This window comes from Alligator mississippiensis, chromosome 5 (genome assembly GCF_030867095.1).
Source record: "Alligator mississippiensis isolate rAllMis1 chromosome 5, rAllMis1, whole genome shotgun sequence".
Taxonomy (NCBI): domain Eukaryota; kingdom Metazoa; phylum Chordata; order Crocodylia; family Alligatoridae; genus Alligator; species Alligator mississippiensis.
Genome location: NC_081828.1, coordinates 35,507,351 through 35,529,701, shown reverse-complemented (window position 1 = coordinate 35,529,701; position 22,351 = coordinate 35,507,351). Strand labels below are relative to the sequence as shown.

The 22,351-nt window shown below is 45.0% G+C and overlaps 1 protein-coding gene across 6 annotated transcripts in view; it reads right to left on the bottom strand.

Moving 5' to 3' along the window:
- Positions 1 to 22,041, bottom strand: part of PTBP2 (polypyrimidine tract binding protein 2) — a 99,652-nt gene extending 77,611 nt beyond the window's left edge. For 2 of the 6 annotated variants that reach the window (XM_019479070.2, XM_006265258.4), the window contains exons 1-2: positions 21,742 to 22,040; positions 20,186 to 20,216 (exon numbers count right to left, since the gene is read on the bottom strand). Coding sequence is in view for 4 of the 6 variants with exons in the window: in XM_006265258.4 (XP_006265320.1) it covers positions 20,186 to 20,216; positions 21,742 to 21,749 (39 nt within the window). In the remaining 2 variants the exon portion in view is untranslated. Of the gene's footprint in view, positions 1 to 20,185; positions 20,217 to 21,741 lie in introns of all 6 variants that reach the window. The other 4 variants (XM_059728071.1, XM_014599714.3, XM_019479069.2 and 1 more) reach the window with 4 other exon arrangements.
- Positions 22,042 to 22,351: the final 310 nt, after the last annotated feature.

Sequence of the window (22,351 nt, the reverse complement as noted above, 5' to 3'; positions counted from 1 at the left end):
AGGTGAAGACTGAGGTTGCTGCATAACCCAGTATTTTAAGTTTCTCATGCTGACCGGGCTGAAATAATCTATTTAATTTTGGTTAAAAACACAGTTGACATTTATAACTAAAATAGTTAAAAAATGTAAAATACATACGCTTGCTCTGTTAAAATAATTATACACGTTTGATGTTGAAAAAATAAACAACAAATTATGTATTTTGGATTAGTTACATAAAACAATTTAAACGTCTGTTGTTTTTGGGGATGGTTGTTGTCCTAATACGACACGGCAAAAAGATCCCCCAAATAACCATGATTAATCTGGAGATAGTTATAAAGTCACTGGGAGGTGAACTATCTGGTTCAATTAGCTTTGGTAAATAACATAAAATCATAATTCAGTTTTCTGATGTAGCTGAAAAAATTATTCTGAAAAAATACTAACAGAAGTCTGCTTTAAAATGCATACTGTGTACCTTTTAAAAACAAAACATAACCATCTCTGAGGTGTAAATAATATATATTAAGGGTATATCAAACAGCAAGAAATCACATTTTGAAGAGAAAACAATTAAATTGAGGCTTCCTGACTGCTGGTTTAAATCGTGAGTTAAATCATGATTTTAAAATCAATTTGATTTAAATCAAATCTACCCTGATGCCAGACCAACAGTGCATGCTGGCTCTGATGCATGGGGCTGGTCTGTAAATCCAATCTGGTACAGCCCCAGAGCCAGCTCACAAGGTTTGTCCAGCAGGACATAGAAAGTAGCACACACCCTAGACCAGCTGCATGCAGTAGGCACATCTAGTCCACCCCTGCATGCCACCAGAGCTCATGATGCATGTAGCCAGCGGGGCTGATGCAGGGCATATAATGTCCCGGAAGGATTACCAAGACTCACCCGGCCCTCTGACTACTACCCTATGCTGCTCCTACATGTGGGTACCAATAATGCTGCCAGGGGAGACCTTGAGCAGATCAAAAGTGACTACAGGGTTCTTGGTGCAAGGGTGAAGGGGCAGGCACTCAGATGGTTTCTCTTCAATCCTTGGCAAGGAAAAGGGTCCGGGCAGGAGCAGGTGCATCCTGCAAATCAATGCTTGGCTGTGCAGGTGGTGTCACTAGCAGGGCTTTGGCTTCTTTGACTATGCTGATGTTCCAAGGATTGCTGGGAAGAGATGAATATATCTTACAAAAAGTGGGGAGAGCATCTTCACAGACCGGCTCGCTAGTGAGGAGGACTTTAAACTAGGTTAGCTGGGGGGTGGAGATCAAAGCCCTGAGGTAAGTGGGAAAGCGGGCAACCAGGAGGAAGGGCAAGCAGGAGGGCGCAACAGGGGAGGTGCTCTCATACTTCCTGAGAAATCAGGGCAATCAACTAGTTAACCTCAGGTGTCTGTACATGTCTTAGAATGAACTACTGAGTTCAGAAGATTCCCCGCGCTTGAACAAAGGACGTACTCACGGTTGTTTTCACCCTTGCAAAGCTTTATTTAAGGATACTCGCAGAGGCAGGCGATAGAACAGAGCAGAGAGGACGGTCACCTCACATTGGCCTCAGGCGGCAGCCACCACCTCACATGGTTCCCCTGGCCCCGGAGCATCCCAATCCCGGGGATGCGATACGCAGAGCCCCAGCACAGGCTAAGTCAGGACTCTTGCCAGAGTGGAGGAACCCATTGCAACTTAAGAATGTACAGCTTATATAGTCTGAAGTAAATAACGTTATCTCGAGCTAGTAATTTAGGGATGAGTCGTGATCCAATCCAACACACCTGGTGTTTACCACATTTCACTGTATTACAACATTCTACTGTCTAGGTTCATGGTTTGGTCACGCTCACGGAGCAGGAGGCTACGTGCCATTTCACCAGCCTATTATGGAATCAGCATGCAGAACTCTTGCTATTCGCATCAGCAAAGCTCTTACTATTACAGTACACAAACACACAGAGCCTGGGAAACAAGCAGGAAGAATTGGAAGTCCTTCCACAGTCCTGGAACTGTGACATGATTAGAATAACAGACTTGATGAGATAGCTTGCATGACAAGAGTACTGTCACGGATGGGTACAAACTGTTGAGGAAAGGCAGCCAGGGAAGAGGAAGAGTAGTTGCACTTTACATACAAGAGCCATGTGACTATTCACAGCTCCAGTACGAAACTGGAGATAGACCTGTTGAGTCTCTGAGTTAAGGTTAGAGGGGAGCAACAAGGGTGAAGTTGTAGTGGGTGCCTGCTGTAGACCATTAAACCAGGTGGAAGTGGTAGATGAGGCTTGCTTCAAAAGACTAGCATAAGTTTGTCAATCACAAGCCCTGGTTCTTATGGGAGACTTCAGTCACCCTGACATCTGCTGGGAGGACAATACAACAGTGTGCAAGCAATCCAGGAAGTTTTTGAAGAGTGTTGGGGACAACTTCCTAGTGCAAGCGCTGGAGCAGCCAACTAGAGGCAATGTTTTTCTTGACCTGCTGCTCACAAATAGGGATGAATTAGTGGGGAATGTAGTAGTGGATGGCAACTTGTACAGCAGTGACCATGAGATGACTGAGTTCAGGATCCTGAAGAAAGAAAGGATGGAGAGCAGCAAAGTAAAGACCCGGGACTTCAGAAAAATAGACTTTGACTTGCTCAGGGAACTCATGGGCAGGATCCCCTGGGAAGCTAGTATGGGGGAGAGAAGAGTCCATGAGAGCTGGCTGTACTTCAAAGAAGCCTTAGTGAGTGAAGGAATATATCATTCTGATGTGCCAGAAGACTAGCAAGTATGGCATGAGACCAGCTAGGCTTAGCAGGGAACTCTCTAGGAAACCAAATCACAAAAAGGAAGCTTATAAGAAGTGGAAACTTGGCCAAACAACTAGGGAGGAGTATAAGAGCATTGCTTGCATATGCAGGGGTAGTCAGGAAGGCCAAAGAACAACTAGAGTTGCAGTTAGCAAGGAATGTAAAGGGTAACAAGAAGGGTTTCTACAAGTATGTTAGTAGTAAGAGGAGGATCAGGAAAAGTGTGAGTCCCTTACTGAATGGGGGAGGCAGCCTAGTGACAGAGGATGCAGAAAAGGCTGAAGTGTTCAGTGCCTTTTCCACCTTAGTTTTCACAAGCAAGGTCAGAGTACTGCAGTGGGCAGTACAGTTTAGGGAGGAGTTGAGCAGCCAGCAGTAGTGAAAGAACAGATGAGGGACTATTTAGAAAAGCTGGACATATACAAGTCCATGGCACTGGATGGCATGCACCCAAGGGTGCTGAGGGAGATCCTCAAAGGATCCATTTCTATGCACGTGGAGGAGAAGAAGGTGACCAACCTGACTGCCTTCTATAATGAGTTGACAGGTTCTGTGGATGCAGGGAGATCGGTGAATGTGGTATACCTTGATTTTAGCAAGGCTTTTGATATGGTCTCCCACAACACTCTTGCAGGCAAGATAAGAAAATACAGGCTGCATGAATCAACTGTAAGGTGGACAGAAAACTGACTGAAGCATCAGTCTCAGAGGGTAGTAATCACTGTACCAATGTCTAGTTGGCAGCCAGTATCAAGTGGAGTACCCCAGGGGTCAGTCCTGGGGCTGGTTGTTCAGTATGTTCATCAACAACCTGGAAGATGGCACAGAATACACCCCTCAGCAAATATGCGGATGACACCAAGCTGGGGGAGTAGCACAGCAGAGGGCAGTTATTTTGGACGGAGGGCCACTTACTGAGTTCTGGCAAGCTGTTGAGGGCTGCCTGGGTAGCCCCGCCCCACGACAGGTGCCCCACCCTCTGGTCTCCATCTTGTGACCAGAAGGGCCACCCCCTAACCACTGACCGATGCCACCAGACATCCTTCCAATTGCCCCCAGAACAAGTCTTTCCAGCAAAGGGTTTTGCTGTCTTGGAACCAGAAAAATACCATATTATATTCTAAAAAGCAAATATCTACAGCATTAATTTGATTTTAAAAAATATATATTTTTGTCCTCATTTCCATGTGTTTGTGTAATGTCCATAGAGGTGATTGCACAATAGCTTAAAATGAAGTCTCCCAATATTGTGGGAGGTGGGTATAGGTTTGTGGGGAGCTCTGACTATGTAGGTATGTGGGGTGAGGGAGCACGTGGGTGTGCATGAGGATATGTGGTGTGTGGGTGGGTATGGGGTTTGTGGGGAGCTGTGTGTGGTGGGAGGGTGGCTGGGGTGCATGAGGGGGTGTGGGGGTCTGCATGTATAGTAGTGTGAGGGGGTTTGAGTGCATGTGTATGGTGGGGTGTGCGTGTGGGGCTCGCTCTATGAACGAACACACACACACTCTGCCCCTTTATACATGCACGCATGACAGGCATCCTCTTTTTTGGAACTGAAAATATGGTAACCCTAGCCCAGCCTGTCCCGAGCAGCATGCAGCAAAACTGGGCCAGCCGTGCCTTTCCCTCCCCTGTGCCAGCCTGGCCAGGCCAGCACAAGTAAGGGGAAGGCACGGCTGAGCCGCGTACCACTCAGGACAGGACAGGACAGGACAGGACAGGACAGGACAAGCCCGGCCAGGTCTTTCCCTCCCCACTGCCTACCTGGCCCATCCAAGGCAGGACATGGCAAAGCCATGGCTTCCCTTTACTTAAGCCAGCCCGTCCTGGTGAGTTCTGAGTGGCATGTGGCTCAGCTCCCGCTAGTCCTCCCTGGTGCCGACTCAGCCAGGCTTGGCCCGTCCCAAGCAGCAGGCAGCTGAAGCAGGCCCAGTCACGGCTTCCCTGTGTGCCACTCGGGATGGACTAGGCCCAGCACCATCGAGAAGAAGATGCGGCCACTAAGCCATGTGCAGCATAGGACCAGACAGAACAGAACAAGACAAGCCAGCGGAGGTAATGAGAAATCGCAGCTTCCCCTCCCTAGTGCCGGCCCAGCCTATCCCAAGCGGCACTCAGCTCAGCCATGCCTTCCCCTTACTTGCACCTGCCTGGCCAGGCCAGCACCGGGAAGGAAAAGCCACAGCTGGATCGGCTTCCCGCATGCCACTCGGGCCAGGCCGGGCCTGGCCATGTGGGCACCACTGAGCAGCAGTGGCTGAGCTGCATGCCACTTGGGACCAGACAGGCCAAGTCGGCGCAAGTAAGGGGACGGCGGAGCTGAGCCATGTGCCGCTCCGGCTGGGCTAGTCCCATGCAACATGCTCAGCCACTGCTTCTACTCTCCAGTGCCAACTCAGCTGGGCCTGTCCTGTCCCGAGCAGCATGTGGACACGGCTGGGCCTGCTTCAGCTGTTTGCCTCTCAGGATGGGATGGGATGGGATGGGATGGGATGGGATGGGATGGGTCCAGCCGGGTCAGTACCAGTGAGGAGAAGCGGCAGCTGGGCTGCGTGTCACTTGGGACAGGCTGGGACGGGCCAGCTAAGGAAAGGGAAAGCCACAGCTTTGCCACGTGCCACTGGGCTGAAAGGAGGGGGAAAGCCATGATTAGGCTGGTTGCACCACATGCCACTCAGGACGGGCCTGGTCGGGTCAGCACTGGGGAGGGAAAACTGCGGCTGAGCCAGTCCTGAGCAGTATGCGGGGAATCAGCATGTGGCTCCGCTGCCGCTTATCCTGGCCAGTGCCAACCTGGATGGGCCTGTCCCGTCCCAAACAGAACATAGCAAAGCCGGCCCAGCTGCTGCTTCCCTGCACACGGCTCAGGACGTGACAGGCCAAGGGTATGTTGCCAGCAGGTCAAGGGAAGTGATTATTCCCGTCTATTCAGCACTCATGAGACCACATCTGGAGTACTGTATTCAGTTTTGGGCCCTCCACTACAGAAAGGATGTGAACAAACTAGAGTGAGTCCAGCAGAGGGCAACAACAATGATTTGAGAGTTGGGGAACATGACTTCTGAGGAGAGGCTGGGGGAACTGGGCTTATTTAGTTTAGAGAAGAGAAGACTTAGAAGGGATTTAAGAGCAGCCTTCAACTACCCGAAGTGAGGTTCAAAAGAGGATGGAGATAAACTGTTCTCAGTGGCAACCGACAACAGAACAAGGAGCAATGGCATCAAGTTGCAGCAAGGGAAGTTTAGATTAGATGCTAGGAAAATCTCTGTCACTAGGAGGGTAGTAGAACACTGGAACAGGTTACCCAGAGAAGTTGTGGAACTTCCATCCTGGGAGATTTTCAAGACTGCATTAGACAAAGCTTTGGCTGGAATGATCTAGTCAGGAATGGCCCTGCTTCGAGCATGGGGCTGATTGGACTATATGACCTCCTGAGGTCCCTTCCAACCTTAATTTTCTATGATTCTATGATATGCTGCCCATTGTGCTCATGCTGAAGTGGACCTGAATGCTGGCTTCGGTGTATAGGGACAGTTCATGGACTCAACGCAGCCCTGAAGCCAGCATGCAAGATCTGTCTGGTGCAGAAAGCTCATGCAGGACACACCACAAATCTGCCCTAGATGCCATGTGCAACATGCACTGGCCCCAGTTCAGGGACCACGGTGTGTAAGGCACGTGGGGTTGACACATGGCACCCACTGCATACAGCACCCGCACTTATCTGGCCCTGCATGCCGGCTCCAGTGTACAGGGATTGTCTGGCCCTGGAGCCACTGCATAGTTTCAGTCTAGCAGACACTACATGCAGTACATGCTAGATGGGCTTTGTGCACCACATTCCGCCCGGGGGTCTGGGCTAACGCATCCAGTATGCAGCACACAGGGTCAGTTTAAGATCCATGTGTCGAAAACTAGGGCTCCATGGGCTGGATGAGGCCCAAGGACCATATTGTTGACACCTCAGATATAGACCAAAGCAGACTTTTAGACAACATAGGCCAAATGCAACATGAGTATTAGTAAGCCAATGATGAGCATTTTTGAAAATCTTAACCCCTTGTTCAGATTTGCTGAAGTTTCAGGTATGCCATTGATGTAGACTGTTTGTAAGAACAAGAGGGATGTTGTTGTTTCTAATAAAGAGAAGAAAGTTGTCAGTATTGCAATACACAGATTTCCTCATATCAGGGTGTCAAACTTATGACTTTTGGGACAGATTCAGCCTGCAGGGGGGTCATTTGGCCAATAGGGCTTCTCACAGGCTGGACCATCTACTTCCATGGGCGAAATCGGCCTGTGAGGCTCATCACTGTAGTTCCTGTTGCAGCAACATTAAACCTGATGGCTGCTGGAGCTGCTGTTTTAGCATGGCTCCAGAACCCACAGAGTTAATGCTGCTCACCTCCTTCCCAAGCCCCTTACCCACTGCCGGAAATGGGGGGGGGTTTAGGAATAAAGGGTGGTGCAGGTGGAAGCAGCATTAACACCCTGGGTATCAGAACTGCTCTGAAACAATGGTTCTGGCAGCTATAGGAATTAATGCTGCCACTCAGGTTTTCTAGCCCTTTATGTTGTTTCAATACAGATCTACCTTCTCTTCAACTGATATACAATCAGCATGGAATTTAGCATGCAAATATTTGGAAATGACATTTCAAAATATGTAGTTAGGTAATACTTCATGAAGGGCACATACACAAAATTTAAACAACCAATTTCTATGCATACATTTTGCTGATGGATACATCTGCAATGGAAAAAAAATAACTAGTGGTAATAACTGTTTGATCAGTTACCATTAGTAATAAGCAGAACTGTTACATCTCTATTTGAAAGAAACAACACACACATCCTAAAATATAGCAGTACTGCACACTTGAGATTTTCATTGTTTTAGAAGATACAATCCTCCCCCCTGTATCTGAATTAACTTCCCATACTATTCACTTGATAAGTTTAATAAATTCACAGACTTTCCCCAAATTAAACTGTAAAAATAACTTCCTGCATATGGTCAACAGCTGCCACACATGGAGAGACCAAGGGAACATGCACATTTTAGCTGGGTGGCAAAGGAGAAGTGGAGAGAAGGAAGGGGAAGACAGGGATTTTGCTCTCTTGACTCTCAGGAATTCTTCATTTTTATTTTTGAAACATGATGGATACTATGTGGATTCTGGTAACGTGTAAACTATTAAGACCAGGGAATCATCATTCTTAATCTTACATAAAAGCCAGAACAAAAATGTTAGGGTTGGATACATCCAGAACATTAACCCGAGACAGACTGTCTGATGAACCACTAATTCACAAAATGAATTTGGAGGCTATCAGACCTATCCTCTTTTAAAATGATCTATGTGTCTTTTCTGTTTAGGCTGCACTGTCTCATCCTGACCCCTGAACACAGCCTTTCATTCAAGATATGTAGCAGAATATTTTAAGTTTAGCTTTACTCAGAAAATCATCTGTATAGAACTGGTGTAGTGAGATTCCACATGTAGGGAAAATTGTTAGACACATGTAACTGTTCCAATTAGACTTTGAACATGAAGCCTCCTTAAGAAACAACAGACAACTTTCTGCAGCAACACCTACTTCACCTGCAACTTTTTTCCACTGGGAACTTTTTCTCTAACATTCATTTTCAGATGAGTAATAAGAACTAGCTACGGTGCTGTAAAGAGCAGTATTTATTGACCAGGTGACAGCTGACCTCACTCATAATAGTTGGTGACCAGCATATCTAGCCACATCCTCTATGCTAGGATTGGGCAAAATATAGCCCACCAGCTGGATCTGGCCTGCCAGGCATTTTCATCTGGCCCTCAGCGCCCACCAACAAACTGTACCCCACCCAGCTCTGCTGCCCACAAGGGTGAAGCGAGGTACCCTCATATATCCTTCCTCCCCTCAACATACCCTATTGCACCTCACTCCCACCCTTGTGGGCAGAAGGGCCGGTTCTCACCAGCAAGCAGCTTCCAGGCAGGGTTTCTGCAGCCTCTGGGGACCTGCCTGGCTTCCCTGGTGTCCCACTCACTTAGAGCAGCAGGCTAGGGAAGCAGTGGAGGAGGAGCTGCAGCTGGGCAGGGGCAGGGATCATAGTGCTGCTGGTGGTAGTGCAGAGCTTGGGTGGGCAGCGTGTGGGTATGAGGGAGTAGAGGGTATGGGGACACACTCCTCTCCATGGTGTGCAGCCCTAGCAGGCAGCAGCAGACGGGGATGCTCAGGGCCCTCGGACCACATTAAACCGTAAAAATAACTTCCTGCATATGGTCAACAGCATAAGAGGGAAGCCCTGCAGGGGGCAGGGAAGATGATCAGGGAGGAGAGAGGCAGCACAGTAGCAGATAGATCAGGAAGCAGAAAACAGTCCTGCAGGTTGAACAGGGAACACAGGCCAGGAGTAGAAAACAAGACAGCAAGTTGAGCAGAGGAAGGGGACCTGAGTGCACTTGAGGAGGGTGTGAGGCTAACCTGTGGCATACCTACCAAAAATGTTGGCCCCCAATGCTCTAGGCTTTCATTGGGTTGCTAACCAAGGCAAGGAAAACTGTCAACTGGTCTCTGGCTCTGAGTGAAACTACTGGAGACGAGACTGTCAAGCTCCTGGGTCTAGCAAGTACCCAGATCAAGTCAAGCAGGAGTTGCAGGGGTTAGCCCTATGCAGAATCTGGAGATAAATGGATAAACTTTCAGCCAAATACAACAGCCAGGCAGAAGGGTATTCACAAATATTAGTGCAAAGAGTGCCAGAGTTGATTCGATCCTCTTTCTCTGGTTTATGCAGAAGCCAGCAGAGGAATCAGTGCATTCCTACCTATAATCCAAGAGACCTTTCAGCTCCCTGAACAGAAAGAGAGGTAGTTAGCTGTGGTAGTCCAAAGTTAGGCAGAAGGCAAGGCAGAGACGCATTTTATAGACAAAATGAATATACATCTTTGATTTAGTTAGCCTATACCATCCACCTCTACCCTGCCTTCTGCCTTCCAGCTCTCTGCTGCACTTGGACTGAAAGACTAAGGCAAATGGTTCAGTATGTGGAAGATACGCTTCAACCCCACTTATATAAAAGAGCAAAGAGAAAGTAGGTAGGTAGGAAACAGGAAAGTGGAAGTTTCAAAGGACATATTAGCTTTGCTCATGTGTTTCAAAACAGATGGGAATGACAAACATCAGCAGATAACTTTCAGCAGAGCTGAACCTAGGGGGGGGACAGGGCCCAGGGCAAATGAGCCTGTGCGGGGCCCCCTTAACACTGCACAGGGCCGCGGTACCCCTACAAAGGAGCGGGGTGGTCTGCATGCTTCTTCTGCAGTGCAGGGCTGAGCTGCCAGTTCCAGGCAGACCCCACAGGAGGGGCCACAGCCACTCCTCCCAGCTCCGCGGGGCCCCCACAACTCACAGGGTCCAGGGCGGTCACCCAGATTCAACGTACCCTAGGGATGGCTCTGATTTTTGGGAAGTCAAAATACCCCAGATACTTTCCAAAGGACATTACTGAGCTTCCCCTCAATTATGACTAGTTAGCAAATACCTCGATAGCCAAAGATTCTTTCATCATATGCCTGAAAAAGTGGGATCAGCAGCTCTACAACCCGAACAGCAAGATTCGACCTTTCATAGGCAACCCAGCAAAATCCATAGAGTGGTCCTCACTAACATTCAGCTCAAATTTAAAATCCCAAATGCATCTTTGAAGGAACCTCTGGATCAGAGGCACTACCAAATCAGAGGTCACAAACTGAATTTTTGTTGCCTTTGATGAGCACCCCGAAGTAGATATTAAGATAGTCCTGGAATCAGTAAACTTGCAAGACATTCTTACTTTTACATTTTGCAATGTAGCAAACCTTCACATTTTGCATAGTTGCAGGTTTTCATTGCTTCAATGATGCAATGAAAACAAGTATCTATTTATTCCCAGAAAGACAAGACTGTGAAATCTCATGCCGTGCCTGGGAAAAAGAGCAAGAGAAGGATGTTGAAGAGTACAATGCCTCCACTTTCTCAAACATTATTCCACTTCCTAGCAATATGACAAAGAGAAGGCTGGGTAACTGATGTGGTTTTGGCTATATACTTGCCTATGTTTGAAGACCCAACTGATAAGGGGTTAAATCAGCAGTACTGCTGCTACTGGGCCAGAGAAATGACTCCAAGTCAAGAAAACATGATGGCATGTTGAATTAAGAGGGTGAGAATGATTTTTTTCATGTATGTTAAATTGGTTACCATGGTGGTTCTTTTGGTCGTTTTTGAAACCTAAAAACAGAATTAGGCACTTGTAGCATGAATTCAATTAATAGCTATTTTCGATGCAAGAAGAAAAAAAAAAAAACAGGCTGCTGTTGATCCCCATAACAGCAACAGCCATTTAGGAATAAACTAACACCAGAGTACTGGTATCTTGCTACTAACAGATGTCAACAACATATGCATTATTTTCTTCATATATGGTAAATAAAGCACATGAATTCAACAGAATAAAGAAACTGTACGTGCACAAAATAATTTAAAAGATTTTAGCTCTTCCATAATTTGTAGGATCCAACTATAGGAAGGGAGGAATTAAAAACAGAGAAATAGCCATAGTTCTTTGCTCTGAAGATCACTACCTATCATTAGGTACAATTAGTTTTTTCTAAATGTTCTGCCCAGTACATATTACTTTGAAGTCTTATCCAAACTATCTAGTTACTCACATTCTTAATTTTAACAGATCATTTCAGCCATCATAATCTTTCCAAGTTTTATGAACATATATTTAGCTGATCACTAGTTTTAGGCCAACTAGTTTCTTCATTTTACCAGATTGTTAAAAATACATTAAATACTAATACAAATCCTGCTGTATCTGAAGTAAGAAAAATAAAAATAATAAGAAAAAGATAATTTTCTATCTTTTTTATTTTAAACTACAAGGTAGGATTACTTGTAAGGAACTATCAAAAGCCAAGCCACTTGAAAATTTAAGACAAGCATCTATCCACAATCTTCCCAATATGTTAACTTTTCTAAACAAAATGCCATCATTCACAATAGTTGTGATTGCACCAGCTTAATAGATTTATTAAGGTTAGGGGCATGTCACAAATCTGTATTCTGTTCTGACAAAGCAAATAAAATATAATGTGGGGGTTTACTAGAAATGGTCAATTAAAAATTAATGGAATTAAGCCTTTTTTTAAAGTGTGATACTGCGGTCATCTACCACAATATTAGGCAATTAATATCTGGATAGTTTGGTTTATTTTATTAAAATGTGGTATAAAATGGATATCAAAGAGAACTCTAAGATATTGAAAAATTAATACTAAAAAAGTCCTTTTGAGCTTGATTTATTGATGTTGCATCTCTGTTTCAAGTAAACACTAGGACACATTTGAGGAATGAAAGGGGCAAGTTATTGGGAGCATTATTTACACTGCATATTTACTGCATATAGTTATTCCCAGCGAAGTTTCTTATGTATTGCAAGGAGCATCCCAAGTCCAAAGATAGGCAGTTTAAGATTTAAAGAAGCTCCTCTGTAAAACATCCCAACTTCTAACAGGGTGTGACAGTAGTTGAAATGCAAACAAAAAAAACAATATTTGTTTTCATGATGTGCCTGCACATTTAATAACTATGCCAGTCCAACAGGTAGTTCCTGTTCACCTGTATACATTTCTTCCAAGTCCAAAGTATAACATGTCTTCAAACATTTATAGCTTGCGACTCCCGGGGGTTGAAACATTAAAAGTCTTGAGTCTTCCTACTACATGAGCAAGTCTCCTACCCAAGATAATAAGCACTTACAAGTTTTGCTCAATTTTACAGGAAACAAATCTTAATTTCATGTATATTTAGTTTTCACATGATGAATTTTTAAGGAAATGCTGCACTGTCCACCTGCTTTATCTGTGGCAGGTTAGAGTGCTATGCCCTGTAGTTGCAAGACAGGGTTACTTGTATAGTTTTAGTATTAGCTTAGAAAAAGGCTGCTGGCAAGAAAGCTGCTGCCCCCACCCCTTGCCGCTCATTGGCTGGGAGGGCTGCATGACGGACAACCCCCCCGCCCAGTCAATCAGCGGCAAGGGGTAGGGCCACATGACAGGCAGCCCCCCACAGCCAATCAGCAGCAAGGGGTGGGGCCATCAGGGCCCCCTTGGCCAATCATGTGTGTAGTCACACATGTAACCAAATGGCTTAAAACATTAAAGTTTTGTGACCAGTGTTGCACCCTGGGGTTATGGAAGGATTATGCACAATCAGATGCCCTGAAATGGACCTGGAACCCCAGGAGGACCGTCCCAGAGGGGCTGACAGACTGGTCAACATGGCGATACCTGAACCACCTGTGCACACAAACTAGAAGATCAAAAACAAGCATGATCAAATGGGGCTACTATAATGACACAAATACAAGCAAGTGTGGTGAACTGCAGACCATGAAGCACCTGCTTGTTTGCCAACTCTTTGGTAACACCTGTACAAAGGACATCACTGCAGAAAAAGAGCTACTGCTTGTGCATGATACTGGAAAAACATCTAGTCTATGACAAGGACACAAGAAGCAGCAGCAGCGTTCTCCCCCCAGCCCCCCCGGATAAGGCAATACATAAATCTAGTAAAAAAATATGCAGACAAAACATACTACATCTTTGTAGAGACTTTCAGGGCACTCTAGGGGATTTTGACTTTGTCACAACCCAAGGGTGTGATTTTTGTTTGTGTGCGCTTCGGCACTGCTAAATTATTTTCCCGCCGTTTGTAGCTTTCTTTGCAGGGTGCATTTCTTCGTTGCAGCACAGAAATGCACGTTGCGAGGAGTTCCCGCCATTTGTATTTAGATTCGTGCCCCACTATTGGCTAGTTCTAAATTATTCCTACATGGCGGGTAGCGATTGGCTTGCTAGCCATATAAGAGGCTTGAGTGGTTTCTGCCCAAGTTGGAGGACTCCATGAACGTCAGGAGGAGGAGACTTCACGTCTCACGAAGATCTCTAAGCGCTGCGGAGCCTATTGGACCCAGCGTGAATATCAAGAAGGCAACAGGGGTCTGATCAGCCTCTCGCCTCTCCCCGTCGCTGAACGATCCCTCGACGTACCCTTCCCTGCATGCAAGTTCCACGGAGCCTCGAAAACTTCGTGTGAGTGAATCCAGAGCTCTGTCTGAGTCCTAAAACTAGGATTTAAGCAAAGTACTCCTGGAAGCTTTCCAGCCTGCACCGCGACCATCTACGGTGTAAGTAAACAATCTTAAACAACCATTAAGCGTCCGTGCCTAATTCTAGCATGTTGCCTGCCTTCCCTGACCCGGCGTGTCCGGGCTGCTGGCCACAGCCCGCCACGCAAAAAAAGGGCCTCAGATTGCTCCCGGCCCGCACAGACTTAAATCAGTTCTTCTATAAAGCTTGTAAAATCTGAGTCGCGACATACCACGCACCTGAGAAAAGATGAGCCTCCCACTGTACCCTACAACCCAGTCAACCTAGCCCCTCTCATCAGGCCAGAAAGAAAGAAGTTGTAGTCAAGGACTAAACCACTATCAAGAACATAGTGATCACATTTAAACTTAGTAATTTTTAACTTGAACCTTTCCCCTGACCTCAACTGTCACAACAGAAAACAGGCATAGCCAATTTCTTAGAAAGCTAGAGAGACAGGAAGACAAAAGATTAAAACCAGCCACATAAGTATCAATAAGCAAGTCTGAGTGTGAAACACTGGGGCACTAAATTCCCTTCGACTGTAACTAACTTAAAGCTGGGAAGCTACTCTCCATGCGAGTTATAGGAAAGGGGGAAAAAAGTAGTCTACTACTACTACCTATTACAGCAATAACTAGTTCTTATACAATAACTTACCATATAAAGGCAGGTAAGAAAGTATGGGGGGTGGGGAGGGAAGGGGACAGGGTACAAGATAAAAACCACTTGCTCAAGTCTAATGCACAGTTAAACAAAAGTAAAAAAAACAGAAGAATTACCAAGTATTACCTTTCATTTCAATGATCAGAGCAGCAAGAGTATTTTGCATTATTTTGAGAAAATTAAGGTCATTAACTGGAAAACATGTCAGAGTTTCTTGCTGGACCAACTTAATATTTTAGCTACTGCCACGTGGATCTAAATCTGCCATGATCAGACTTCCAACCCCCTATAAACCTACTGGATCAGATGCATTTTTAAGAGAAATACCTGCCCATAAAGCATCGAAGTCTAGATGTCAGAAACTATTAAGCAATAGGCAGAAAGAATAAACTTCTACGCCACAGCACTCATACGCCACAGCCCAAGTTTGCTTCAAGTATTCTCTCCTGTTTTTAACTTCCCTAATTCTTATGTGTACAGTGTCAGTTGACAGAATATTGTTGCACTCTACCTTCTTAAAAGGTATTTGATCCAGATTAGGAATATCAAAGGGGGCGGGGGGGGGGAACCCTTAAAAAGGAACTGAATCAAATTCAAGTCAATATGACTTAAAAAAAAAAAAAAAATCACCACTTAAAAAGTTGTCATTGAACAGCTTTCAGGATTACTAAAGTTTGAGTATTTTTTGGTGTAAAATAAAAAACCTAACATAATTGTTGGCATTTCCCTCATGGGGATTATGCCACATTATAGCAGGAGTCAAATCCTGATGCCAACCCTAAACTTTGTCTTACTGAATTTTAATATTATTAGGCCTTCTGGACTTCAGCTATATTCTGTTGATGTTACTGCTACATTATCCCACATATGGAAATGCCTTTTAAAAACATGTTTCCTCATAAACAAACAAAATTCAGATTCTGTTTCTCAAAAAAATATTCTTCATTAAAAAATGGAACAAAAAAAGGACAAAATATTTTTCAACCAATACATATTATAAACAAAACTTTTAATAAGTTTTTTACTTTTAATTTTCCCCATCAAAAATCCTCACTTAGGGTTCTACTTAAAAAAAAAAAAAAAACCACAACCTTTTCCTACATTTATCAATATTGCCCGAAAAAAGGAAAGTTTACAATTTTTCATATCTGGTAAGAAAAGGTACACTGAGTTGAGAAGAATTTTGATTGTTAACAAAGTTGCAACCTCTATATAAATAAATAAATAAATAAATAAATAAAATCCTAACCAGGACACACAACAAGAACATTCTTATCCTATTTTCCCCATTTAATGTTTGTGTTTTTCCTGCATGTCCATTACTGCTACGTGCTCTTTTCAAAGCACAAAACCCACAGAAAGATAAGGATGACTTTGAAGTCACAAAACATTTACCAGAAAAATGTTACGGTAGTCCATAGTGTTCAAGTGTCATGGTTCAGAGATGAACTCCTCTGGGAATGAGACTCCAAACACAATAGTATTGGAAAATAACTTAAGAAAAAATTGTCCCACTATACTGGTATTCAACTTTCTCTTCCTCTTTTCCCCTCAATCTGGAAAACTCCCTTTGAAGTTATCCTAATAACAATGGATCCTGGTTTTCTCTGATAAAAAAATACCCAATTTTCAGATTAAAAAAAGTTACCCAAAATCCACATTCTTCCATGATTAAAATAAAACACTGCTATCTATCCATCTATCTAGATAGCTAGATAGACAGATAGACCTACAGCACCAGGTTTGCTTGTCCTCACCTTGAGGGGCAGTTCCCCCAAACCCCTGCACTGATCTTCTTGAAACTTGGCAGGCTTCGTGGCCTCAGTAAATGCTACCACGCCTGCAGTTTTCACCCTGCTATACTGTAACGTTTAGACATGATAGGAGTTTTGCTTTCAAGAATTTGGGGTGCTATTCCCCCCAAACCCCTGCACCAATCTTCTTGAAACTTGTCAGGATTCATCCTCTCTGCAGAGTCTACCAACTCCGAAAATTTCATCCAAATTGGACAAAAAATAACAAAGTTATAGATATTTTATTGTTTCCCCATTATACCCTATGGCCGGACCACGAAGCGTCCAAAGCTTCCGAAGATCTGTCCGAAGCCTCACACAGCCCTAACGTATAGGACTAGAAGTTTAACTTGACCCCAAGGCCTGAAGTATGCAGTAGACGGGTCATCTGATTTTTGGTTATAATGAAGTCAGCAGCATAATGTTTCTGGATTACATATTTTAAAAATATGTGCAAATATTTATTGTATATAAAAGGTAACATAACATCAATCTATTTTCTTCAAGGAAGTGAAGTTAAAGTGTTTCTGCCTGAGGTGACACACCTTCATTATTGGAGTCTTGAGTTGTACTGCTTCATTTTTATGCATCGCTACTAACTGCAGTTCACAAAATAAACATGTGTAAGCATAACTAAGAATAATAAAGTTTTCTATCTTCTACTGTGTTAGCATAGTAACAAAAAAGGGATTTTGCATACAACCCAACATTCTGATTCCATGGCTTTCAAATAAGTAGAGGTCATTTACACACATTCATCACTGTCTCCCTAACATTCACGAATGCTCTTACCAGAACTTTTCTAACAACTTTGCACTTTCTAAAAGTGATATACAGTATAAGAATTTTTTTTTTTTTTTTGGTGGGGGGGGGAGGGTGGTACATGAAATCTGTGGAGATTTAATTTTCCCAGAATTCTGGAAAATGCATTTCCATCCAAAAGCCCAGATCTTATTGTGAGCTCTATATGAGCAGACCTCTGCATTTATTCTGATCTCAGTGAAAACCCATGCAAAACTTTGTAGCATCCTTTAGTATGCTTTTCTGCACTATGTAATTTATGCTGATTAGGTCCATGGCTTTTGTATTACCATACCCTGATTGGTCTGAACATATTAAAAACCACAGACAAACATCAGGGTGACTTGATGAGTCTGGATTCTTTTCCAATTCTTCTTTTAATTAGCCAAGTCTGTTTATGTATAGTGTGTCTGCTACTATGTTTATGTTTACAAGTCTGCAAGTCAAAAACTGATTTGCAAATGTAATGATCTGGCTTAAGCAACATTAGAAAAGTGTGGAATTATGAAGCAGTTAACAACATATTAGAAATGTGCATCACTCCCCACCTGACACTAACATAAAGGACATGTCTATATGAAATGCCTACTGTAGAGTTGACTAATTAGCTCCGCAGTATATGCCTAGGCATCTACATGTGCAGGGCTATTAGGGTAGAGTAAACTAATAAAATCCACAGCAGGGTAGTACTTGTAAATATAAGTCCTATCCTGCTGCACATTTTTTTACTCTGCAGTTACTGACCTGGCTGGCTAGGGCACAAGGATGCTTCACTGTAGAAGCTGCCTGTCGGCTAACCCTGCACTGGAGCACCTTTGCGACCCAGCCAGATACTCCACACCATAGCCAGCCCCTCCACAGCATGTTGAACTAGGCTGGAGTAGCCCCAGGCTGGCAGGCTGATCCCCAGGCCCCCTGCCAACCGACACTACTCCAACCTGGCCCAACTTGCTGCGGTCCCGGGCACATGTATAAATGTGGCACTGAGAAGCAATAAACTCCAACATAATAAGTGCCAGAGTTTATTGCTTTGCCTTCATATACAGGTGTAGACGCACCCAGTTTTCAAACTCAAAACCACATTTAAATTCAGACATCCCCAAAGTATAACAAAACATCTAAATATTTACTTGTTAATTTTCAGGAACTAACTTAAAGATGTAAAAGTCATAATTAACATACAACATTTCTTAATGCTTGCAAGGGGAACCAACCAGGCAGATGAATGACTTAGCCTGACAATCTGAACTCCAGGTCTGTGCAAAAGTTATCAATACTTTTGATAAATTAAACAACCTTATGCCAGTTACTGGATGCACCATGAACACGGAATAGTGCCAGGTAAAAATGGGACAAAAATTACGTTCATGTTTCTTAGACATTACTGCAATTATAACATGACTGAGTGGCAACTATAGTATAAATCTAATACCTAATTACAAAGGCCTATTGTTGAAAAAACTCCCTTTTCCATTCCCGATACTGGTCTCCTCAAGCTACAGGCATCATCTCAGGAGACAATCTAGCTCAATCATCTCATCATTACCAAACTGTTTGAAAAGGACCATTGTCCCTCATACTGTACTTTAGCTTTCTTCAAAGATCACTGCTTGGACTCTGTAATCAAATGGTGAGGAACATGCCTTTCTGACACTGTTGGATGCTCACAAGCATCTCTGTGTCAGATGTCTAACTCCAGATCCTCTGACCTAATTTTTAGGTGCGTGTTTTCAAAAGGCTTCTCTTCACAACTGGTACAGCTTGCCACTATTGTTTATGGTACATGAGAAAAACCAAAATAAGCATGCCCTCCAAACTATTTACATTTTGTGGACAGCACGATACCTGAAAATTTCATACCAAAATTTTAAAGCACAGAAAATAAGGTGACCTAACCACAGAGAAAATATGTCCCATCAACATTGAAGTTGTTCATATTGATGAAGTGTAAAAGTTGTAAGAATAAAATGATTTTCCACGGAAGAAAAGTTTTGGCTTTAGAACCTCAAGCAGGGTTTATGAAACCATTTAAAACAATTTATGATTTAACAGAAATTATTTCATTAGACAGGACTTGTGCCATACCTAAATAGCTTAATGCTCAAAGGGGAGAAGATGAAATTATATACTTTTGATGTGCACTGCAGTTTGTATCTAGAACAGCTGATAATAAAAAAATTCCATAATACCAAACACTCTTCAATAAATATTATGCATACCAGAGAACTATAATATATTCATTAGTTCTTCACTTGTGACAATGTATAGTTCAAAGACAGCTCTATGCCACTGCTCTTGAGAGCTCTACATTCATCCCAAACAGCTCCAACCAAGGATTGGCTCATATTGATCCAGTTCCCATAACAGATAAATATAATACCCACTGCAAGAGTTAGGTAGTAGGCCAACTGAAATTAACGTCAAAGTTCTTCACTGGATATAAAAAGTGTATTCATTATGGGGCAAAGGAGGAGAGAGAGAAAGAGTGAGGATGTGAGTAATTTCTGCTCTGAAATCTGTATCATGAATTTTAGTTTTATGTTCAGACCCTACTAGGCACAACTCTTGTTAATTTTTGTGGAAGTTGTTTGTACATAGGGAGGGAGAAAGGGAAAGAAAAGCATAGATAACACTACTTTTGAAGGCCATCTCACAGCAAAAATAATTTTGTTCAAACATGCTTTTCAAAAATAATTTACAACAGACTGTAAATAAGAAGTTAACAGCACTGCATTAAACTGCCTGATGTAACTGGTCTGACACCTTTTCTAGAGATCCTCCAAATTACCTTATTAAAGTTTTTGGTTTATGAAAGTATATCTTTCATAAGAAAGTGTCAGCTGACAATCAGTGATTGAAGTCTTACAGCTTGCATCAACAATTCCAAAAATTAATTTATTTCATTCCAATAGTTAGCCCATGTGTAACTGGCTAGGTTCACATCCTACCTTCACGCCAACTGCAACATCAGTGACAATGCTGTGAAGAAAATAAGAAACACATTAAGTATTTCCACAAGCACAAAATGGATATAATTTCCTCACAAAATTAAACTTCCTTTAACATATTTTAAGTAACTTTAGCATTTGTGAAAGTTGATTCCAACCTAATGGGCCACAAAAACAGCAAAGTTTTCTCCATGACGGAGAAAAGGGGATTCCAAAAAAACATCAGCGAGAGAGAGAGAGAGAGAGAGAGAGAGAGAAAAGAAAATGGGCGTGGGGTCAAATGTTCCAAATAAAGGCTATCAAGCAGAGTCCCTGACAGTACCAGATGGTCCATGAGGTATCCAGAGCATCAGTCAGACACAGACAAAGTAATGCTACCTAATTTAAGAAACTGAGGGGAAGCAAGTCACATCAAACTCACTTCATCCAATGTCACTCTCCAGACATACTAGACATACATTCTAGCTAGTGTCTGGACAGGGCCACGGAGGTTACCTCTGGACATACCTCTGGGAACACGGACAGGATAAGAGTACAGTAATTGAGATCAGTATAGTACCCAAATTTATTTTTCATGGTGGGAAAGAAGGAGCTGTTTTTTTTATTTATGATTTTTTTTTAAGTCAGATTTTTATTTTTTAAAACCCTAAATGTCAAGTTCAGCCCTTTAAAAACAATAATCCTACCAAACTCTTGAGGAAAGACCAAGAGTACTCTTCCTGATCTGAACTCAAAGAGGGAACAACCTGGGTGCACACCTGGGCCCCACAACTTCTACAGCCAGGTAAAGCCCAACACAGAGCTATTCCCCGGCAGGCATCAGGGGGATGGGGGTATTCCCCGGGGAAGCAGGACACAACAGCTTAAGCTACAATACCGCCAGGATACCAAAGCGACTGCCCAAAGACCACAAAAAGTTGAGAACAAGCTACTGCGCACGAAACGTGCCATTTCCAGGGGATCCCTCTGCAGAAAGGGTCTGCGGCAGGGCCACGACACCTGCGAGAACAAGCAGGCCTTTCCAGACTCCATGGCGGATGGGCTGCCTGCTTCAAAGCCAGGCAAGAGACAGCTTCGTCCGGGCCGGGCAGGGCAGCCGGGCCCATGAAGTCTGGGGGCAGGACCACGCAGGGCTGTTTGTGTTGACAGCGGCTATAACCAACAGCCTCCAAGAAAAGGAGGCCTTGTAGTGTGCACCCCGGCTGCCCACCCAGGCTCCCTGCCGCGGCCGTCCCTCAGAGGGACGCCTGCACCGCGCCCCTGCCCATCTCCGGCTCTGCCTTCGGGCCGGGGCCGGGGCCGGGGCAGCTCCTGCAGACAAAAGGGCGGGCGGGGCTGTGCAAGCGGCCCGGAGGCGAGGGTAGCCGGAGCCCCCCCCCACCGGCAGGCCCCACGCCCTCCCTCGGCCTCCGCCTCCGGCCACCCGCGCAGAGGGGAGTCGGGGGGAGGGGAGCTGCGCCCCCTCAGCGCCGGCGCCCTGCTCGGGGCCCCCCCCTGCCTCCCGCGGGCCGGCGGCGGCGGCGGCGGCGGGGGGGCGCAGCCGCCCCGCTACTCACCCGTCCATCGCCGAACAGGACAAAGCGGTGGCGACCAGGGCCGGGAGCCGCGCGGGCAGCCAGGAGACAGGCAGCGAGAAAATGGCGGCCGGGCCTGCACGAAAACCGCCGAATGTTACCGAGCGCCGGGTTGTGCCCCGCTTCCCCGGGCCGCGCCGCGCATGCCCACCCCCCGTCCGCCCGCGCAGGCTCAGAAGCCGCGGCTGAAGCGGCTGCCCTCAGCTGCTGCCCGGCCCGGCCCGACCCGGCCCAGCGCGGGGGGATGCGCCCCTCGGTGCCCGGCGCCCGCGGGCTCTTCCTCTGGGGCCTGGGCTGGAGCCGCCCCTTCCTGGAGGGTCGGGAGTGCGGCCCGACTGTCCTGTCGCCGCTCCTGGGGCCGCACAGAAAGTGGCGGCCTTGACCGGGGGCGAGGAGAAAGGAGCCCCAGCGTCCCCACTTTCCAAAGCAATGTATAAGCACTTTGGGGGTGGGGAGGTTGTTTGGTTGAGGGTTTTACGTAAAATCCATGGAAATTAAATTTTCCTGGAATTTTGGAAAATGCATTTCCATCCCAAAGTCCAGATGTGATTGCGAGCTGTATATGGGCGCTGCGCAGAGAGCAGCCCACTCC